This window comes from Stegastes partitus, unplaced genomic scaffold (genome assembly GCF_000690725.1).
Source record: "Stegastes partitus isolate 25-593 unplaced genomic scaffold, Stegastes_partitus-1.0.2 Scaffold1795, whole genome shotgun sequence".
NCBI classification, from domain to species: Eukaryota; Metazoa; Chordata; class Actinopteri; family Pomacentridae; genus Stegastes; species Stegastes partitus.
In genome coordinates this window covers 111,292-118,328 of record NW_007579526.1, presented here as the reverse complement: position 1 = coordinate 118,328, position 7,037 = coordinate 111,292, and the positions used below count along the sequence as shown (strand labels likewise).

Sequence of the window (7,037 nt, the reverse complement as noted above, 5' to 3'; positions counted from 1 at the left end):
TTCTCTTTCCCCAATGCTTGCCTGAATTGGGTATTGAGGTATGGATGTTTCAATGTCTTTCCATCTGGATATATATTCATCATTACACCAATGTAAAAGTGGGCACAGCTGAGATGCATAAAAATAGTTCTTTAGGTTTGGAAGTGCCATTCCTCCTTTATCTTTTGGCAGCTGTAGTGTGGTGTATCGGACCCTTGGTTTTTTACTTTCCCATATAAATCTTGATATAAGCTTATCCCATATATTAAATTGGGATTGTGGTATATTTATGGGTAGAGCTAAAAATACATACATTAGACGTGGTAATATGTTCATTATGATCACCCTTACCCTATCATGGAGCCCTAATGGGTAGGTGGACCATCTTTCTAGATCTTTTCTTATATCACTGTTAATTTGTCCATAGTTGTTCTGGTAGAGTTTTGATACGTTTTTGCGGACCCGTGGTTTTTTATGTTATTTTTTTTATTAACACGAAATTTTAAGTCCACTATTTTGCCTACATACTCACATCAGTTAAAAATAATATAAAATATCCCCAAGAAGTATAAAAGATAAAAATATGAACATGTTCATTATTGACTCTGGATCAGTTTTTACCCCACAGCCATAACCCCACTGAACAATAAACCCCACTGAACAATAAATGACACTGAACAGTAAATGACACTGAACAGTAAATGACACTGAACAGTGAGTCACAGTGACGGTGGAAGGGCAGCATGTGAACATGTGACCGTCCTGTATCGGCCGGGCTACATGTGGTGCTGATGTGAGGTTGTCCAGTGTTGTGTGGATGATGTACATTGTTTTAGTTATTTATTCTATTTGTGTGAGTCCGTGTCCTGACTGCACCCTCATGTCGTTGGGCACCTGTGTATAATGACAATAAAGATTCTTGAATCTTGACACTAGCTGTGTCTGTTTGTAAGGACACGATGCGCCGCTGAATCCAAGACTTCCATCTCCTAACAGGCACGTCCTGTGATTTAAGGCTGCGTCAGCCAGTTCTTTCTCAAGGCCTTTTCTATTGAGCATCAGCACAGGATGTGTTCAGGTGTTCCTACCTCCTCCTGACCTTCTACAGTGTTCAGTTGGCGTCCATATGAACCAGCAGTCTTGTGTGAATTTTTCTTTGGTTTTGTGTGTTTTCATTTCTCTTTAACCAAGTGCAGCCACATTTTTTACCATTTCCTTGTTTCCGTTCCTCCTTCCTGCCTGCACCAACTGACAGTGGAGAAGATGTCTGTCCTGGACCTCAGCCCCCAGCAGGGGGATGAACCCAGTCTAACCAATATGGAGCTGAGCCTGAACAGCTCCGAGCTCTTCACAGCACAATGCAAGAGACTGCTCGTGGAAACTGACAAAGCATGCAAACGCATGCAAGAGGATGACAACAAGCAACTCGGTAAGTTCAAAATCAGCTGCTCTGTGTTTCGCTCACAAGGATGATTGCAAACACTGCTGAGGATGTTTTCTCTTCTGCTCCTCAGACCGGTGGATCAGAGACATCCAGTTTGTGAAGAAGGAGCTGGAGCTGAAGCTGGAGGAGATGACTCTGGAGATTGATGCTCTGGTGGTATTGCAGGGCAGAGTGGTGAATGCCCTGGAGGCCACCAAAGAGCCGCTGAGAGTCACTGTTCTCTGTCTGGAGGAGAGGTGAGGCTGGGAGATAATGGAGAGGAGAAGATCTTTAACAATCTGGAGAAAACATGTCGGACACTTTTATCTCTTACAAATGGCGGCTTTACGTCCGCTATCAGGAACTCTACACCTGAACACTTTTAGAACTAAAATAAGTGAGTGAAGCTCTGTGAATTGAAAAATGGAAAGCATTCACGTCAGATTCATCCTCTCATTCTTCTCATTCATATCCTGTTAAAGAGGCTTTTTCTGATTCCAGACACGACCGTTGTCTGACTGTACAGTTAATCATGATTCCTCGCAACTAAAAGAAGGAAAATTCCAGTAATTACTGACAATAGCAACATAATGATGTCAAAATATTAGAAGTCTATCATCATTAAGTTACCACAACATAATCCAGAACTAAATATTAGAGAATAAATGTCAGAAATTATGTCATTCTGTGTACAGATACATTCTTCAGCAACATAAACATACATGGTATTTATTTATCAGTCATTACTGTGTAGAAATAAATGTTCCAAGTATTTGGGAGAGAGGGTCAGCAGCAGTAATGATGAGCAGATGAGTGATGGTTTTGTTGATTGATCTCCTGCAGAATGAATCGTTTCCCTTCTGAGAAGCTGCACGGTGGCGTGGACAGAGAGCTGCTGAAGGAGAGGGATGTTATTAAGGGAGTGGCGTCTCTTCTGCAGCGTGTCGTCGAGCAGATCACGGAGCAGATACGGTAGGAACGTGAGACCGTGATTATAGAATCGCTATAAAGGGATCTGAAAACAGTCACATTTAATACACGTTTGCCAGTAAATCAAGACCAAATCTGTTGTTATGTTTTCCAGACTGAACCGATCTGCCAAGTACCATTTAGAGCAGGATCTGAAGGAGAAGTCTGAGGCCCAGTGCATCGACAGCTCCTGTGCCCTAATGACCTCCCATTCTATCAACAACCTGCAGAGGTCCAAAAACACCAAGACCGCTGCGCCTAGGTGAGCTACCGGGCCTGGTTTCATCCATAAAGACAGGAAAATATCCAAAAGACAATATGTTTAAGTGCATGTGTAGGAGAGGGCTGGGAAGTCCACTTCAAGGCTTCTGCATAGATCTGGAAAGTCAGGAAATGTGCACAAAGACAAGTATTGAGTTCCAGGTCTTATAGGTTTTTCTACATCTCTCAGCTCGGCAGTGACTCCAAAGTTCTGGGAGAACATCTCAGACATAAACATCGCAAAGGCGGAGCACCAGAAGACCAGCTCTCTGTCCCTGAAGGTCCTGGTGGAGTCTGTCCTGGAGCAGACGGCTGCTGACATGCAGAAGCAGGTCCAGGCGACCACAGCAGCCTTTCAGCTCCACATCCAGGACGTCAAGAATGCCAAGAGCCAGATGGAGGAGAAACTGCCAAAGGTAGGACAGAGTGTGTGGTGTTTGATGTATCTGGCAGACTCTGAGAGCTGTGAGCCGAGACTAAATCAGAGGCGTAAATAAAAAGCGAATGTAAGAGTTAAGGACAGACACGTGGATGATTGACTCTTTTCTAGTGGGAAATGAGATCTCCACTTTAAATGTTATAGTCTCGCATCAGCGTATCGAATCCAGGAGATATAAATATGTGTGCTGAATTTGATTTGAATTTTGAATGCTGTTGTTTTGCTGCTGATTTTATGTTGGTGTTGTTTTTTGGTGTAGTCATTTCCCTGACGTCTTGTACCCAAGGGATTCATAAAGTTTTATTCTAATTCTATAATGTTCCTGCCCCTTATGCCAGAACAACATGCATAAAATGTGGATTAAGAGTAGAATAAATTGGGCCCATGGAGCAATTTGCTTCACACGTAGTCCAACACATGTACATAGAATACGTGACACGGACACACAGCACGAGATGGTATGAGTCCTGGTGAAGGAAACAGGGACAGAATGACATGTGGAGGTGGATTTGTATTTAAATAAACAAATAGCAGATGGGACAAAGGACAATCTCTTTTTATAAATACTGAAAACACAGTTTCAAGAGTTTAATTATGAAACGCTGAGTCGTGAGGACAATCCAGCGGAGTCGAGGGATCCATGGCTTGGATGACTAGTGGATGTAAGAACAAAAGCTGAAACGAGAGAGGGAGGATCAGGAGAAGCACAAGGAGCAGGGAAATGACACCATGTTGTTTTTGTCTGTTTTTATTGTATTGTCTAAAAACTGGTTTAAAACTATTCAGACCAGTGACTGACTTCCATTCAAACAGCAAGTGTGCTGCACAAAGCCCACGTTTTGCCGTTATGCTGCTACAAGGTAATGCTAAGAGCTAAGATGTAGAGTAGCAGGAGCACAGTTTGGAGGAAGAATGAGGTCTGCTCTGTAATGTGGCATACACACTAGCCCATGTAAGGCTGTAGGAGCAAAATCCCAGCGGCCGTTGAATTGACCATGGACGTGTTTCATGGCCAATAAATTCAGCTTGTCATGTGTAACAGGAAGACTGTGTCTGCCTGAAGGTGTGACCCATCCTCAGGTGTGTGAGTGCTGACACCAGTGACAGACAGGTCATGGTTCATCTCCACCTGGGTGTGAGGAAGAGTTTTTAGGCCTTCTGCATGGTCATCCTGTTGAAACTACAAGATGTAAAATCTACATGACAAAAGACTGCGAGTTCTCCTTTATTCCTAGAAATGAGAAACGGTAACAGGAGCGTGTGGATGTGATACCAGATATGAATGATCACAGCAGTCCCACATGAAGTATTGCAGTCAAAACAACTCAAGTCCAGGTTTTCTCATGTTAAGCTGACCCTGGTGTGACACCTCTGTCCCCTCTAGATCCTGTCTGAGATTACCAGCCAGCAGAGGATCAGGGAGGACCTCCAAGTGGCCATCACAGAGAATGAGCAGTGTTTGAGTTTGGCTCAGGCCCGGCTGGCGCTGCGCCGCCAGAGGCCTGGCAAAGAGCAGTGCTACGATGCAGTACAGTCGCAGCTCCTCGCCGAGGTCCAGCAGCTCACCGCTAACATCCGCAGGTAAGGCCAGCGCACTCTGGCTCTCATGTGAAGGGACAACGGAAGGAATGTATTTCAAGTTTTAAATGTTCTGGGCTGCTTGAGCTGCTGGTTTCCATGAGCTATGACCACCAAACATACAACACCAATACAACAAATGTGAAGAACTGAAACGTAGCAGCAGGTTTACAGTCAAAGCTGTGATAAAGTAAACATAAGAGAGAGCACTTCTTTATTGACACAGAAACCTCTCACATCGTTAAGGTCTGGGTTTATACGATAGTTAATGTTTGCTATCAAGCTTCTTTCCTTATTGTCTGATGTGTTTTTAGAAGATTTGACTGTGCAGGTAATCATTATGTGGCGTCTCTGTGCTCTCAGACTGCGTGAGGAAGTGGCCCGGTCCGAGGACGTGCAGAAGGCTCTGGTCCGCTGCCAGCTGGAGCTGCAGGAACACATCGAGGTGAAGGCCAACGCTCTCTACATCGACGAGGTCATCTGCTCCCAGCACAGGGAGCCCATCATCATCCACAGCTTCTGAGCAGCAGGAAGGTCTATGTGTGTGCAGGATTTGTTTAAAATGCAGTCAGATAAAATGTACCTGTAAGTTTCTATCAGTGTCTCCTTTTCACTTGATCTGAACATCGTCTCAGAGGGATTTGCTGTTGGTGTAGGAGTGGTGGAGCACTCACGCTGTCCTACAACAGCTCGTATTTATGTGTCAGTTTGTCGTATCTGACATTTAGTAAAACCCAGCTTCTTCATGTGAACCAGAATTAAAGAGAGATTCATCAGTTTCTAATCTGTCTAAAGCTGAGGGACAAGAAGAAGCCCTGAACATCTGAATCAGCGTTTGTTCAACTTTGGTTTGCTGCAGTTTCAAGGAAGAAATGCTGCAGCCACACTGTCGACTGCTTTCTTCACTCATGACTAGTCTTAAGGCATATATAGAGAACAAGATGTGGACAAGAAAACTTTTTAAAGTCTGCTTTAGCTACAGCCTTCCTGAGATGTTACTGGTGCAGCCGGATTCAGTCAATCACTAGTCTGAAGCTCGTTAGGTAATAATAAGGTCTGAAGGATTTTACATACAAACTTTAATCAAAGTGGATCTTTGGTAGATATATATATATATATAGACATTTTTTAAAAATGTAAGAACATGTGGGATTCAGACAGGTCAGCGGTGTTGTAGTTTGTAAGGAGTGGTGTTTTAATGAAGCAGCACAAAGCGGTTCATAGGTCAGCATTCATCAAGGCAAACAGACAAACGGCCGCACCAATGAAACTGTGACAAACCGATGATCAGGCCTCCCACAGCAAAGAGAGGTCAGCAGCACGGCTACATGCTAACGCTAGCCAGGCACACCAGGGCAGCTCGCTCCATGTTCTACCGTTTACATCCCATCAGCCACTTCTTCATCTGGAGTTTGGAGAAAAGACCATCCGGCCAGCTTGACATTATTCTGACATGAAAACTGCTAACGTGACCGTTCTCACTCCAGCTGTCCCACTGACTGTAGACGGATGCAGCTGGCAGGTTGGTGGCTGTAGTTCACAGACGGTGCTTCAGGAATGTCACGTTACAGTAAATGCAGCGTGTTGCTTTCTGAACTCGTATTGTCTTCACACAAAAACTAAAGGTTAATAAAACTAACTGTAAACACCCAGTGGAACATGAGAAAAGCTTCCAAAGGCCCGTAGTAGCTACGACTCCGTCTGACTGGAGTCCAGCTTCACCATCCGGAGGAGTTCCCTCTCTATTTCAGGAGGATGTGGATTCGGCACTTGGCCTAAAAGCACAGAGAGGAGAAGGGAAACCGGTTACTTGTGGAAATCTCTATCAGTGTGTAAATAAATACTGAACAATGTGTGACTCAGTAAGGCTACCTGGTGCCAGCGCAGCGTGATGAGGGGCAGGGCCAGGTGACAGTGTGGGCAGGTGCTGATGTGGTATGGGTCACCTCCACCTCGGCTGGGTCTGCTGGGCAGGGAGGCTGCCCTGAAGGTGCTGCTCAGCTGAGCAGTGGCTCCCTCCTCATCATCGCTGTCTTCCTCTTGAGCCTCGTCGTCAGCACACTCCAGCTGGTGTGAGGGATCATAGCAAGAAGCATTAGCTTGATGACTGCATGTGTAGAGTGGAAGTAGAATGTCTGGGAAGATTCTCAGTCATCCAGGTCATGGTTAGTGGTACTTAATGGTAGTTTAATCGGTTAATCAGAGAATTTTTCTTGAGTAAAAAGTTGATTTCATATGATGCACCACTGCTTAGTATAGTGCTGTCCCATCCTTCATCTGGTGTCACTGTGTTTATGGTGTTTGAAGTTCACAGTCTGGAGGAAAGTTCCAGGACTGGTGTCACAGGAGATATGTGTCAAACCCAAACTACGAGGTTTCTCCTTCAGA

At 44.6% G+C, this 7,037-nt stretch overlaps 2 protein-coding genes across 3 annotated transcripts in view; one reads left to right on the top strand and one right to left on the bottom strand.

The window, feature by feature from the left end:
• Positions 1-5,433, top strand: part of tekt1 (tektin 1) — a 7,735-nt gene extending 2,302 nt beyond the window's left edge. The window contains exons 3-9 of the mRNA XM_008302328.1: positions 1,235-1,408; positions 1,494-1,659; positions 2,246-2,374; positions 2,487-2,633; positions 2,823-3,048; positions 4,456-4,652; positions 5,013-5,433. Of these exons, the coding sequence (XP_008300550.1) occupies positions 1,243-1,408; positions 1,494-1,659; positions 2,246-2,374; positions 2,487-2,633; positions 2,823-3,048; positions 4,456-4,652; positions 5,013-5,172 (1,191 nt within the window). The 5' untranslated portion in view covers positions 1,235-1,242 and the 3' untranslated portion in view covers positions 5,173-5,433. The remainder of the gene's footprint in view (positions 1-1,234; positions 1,409-1,493; positions 1,660-2,245; positions 2,375-2,486; positions 2,634-2,822; positions 3,049-4,455; positions 4,653-5,012) is intronic.
• Positions 5,434-5,711: 278 nt separating this feature from the next.
• The window catches only part of xaf1 (XIAP associated factor 1), a 7,249-nt gene continuing 5,923 nt past the window's right edge, over positions 5,712-7,037 (bottom strand). For both annotated transcript variants that reach the window (XM_008302326.1, XM_008302327.1), the window contains exons 6-7: positions 6,522-6,716; positions 5,712-6,424 (exon numbers count right to left, since the gene is read on the bottom strand). In XM_008302326.1, coding sequence (XP_008300548.1) covers positions 6,392-6,424; positions 6,522-6,716 — 228 coding nt within the window. In that variant the 3' untranslated portion in view covers positions 5,712-6,391. The remainder of the gene's footprint in view (positions 6,425-6,521; positions 6,717-7,037) is intronic.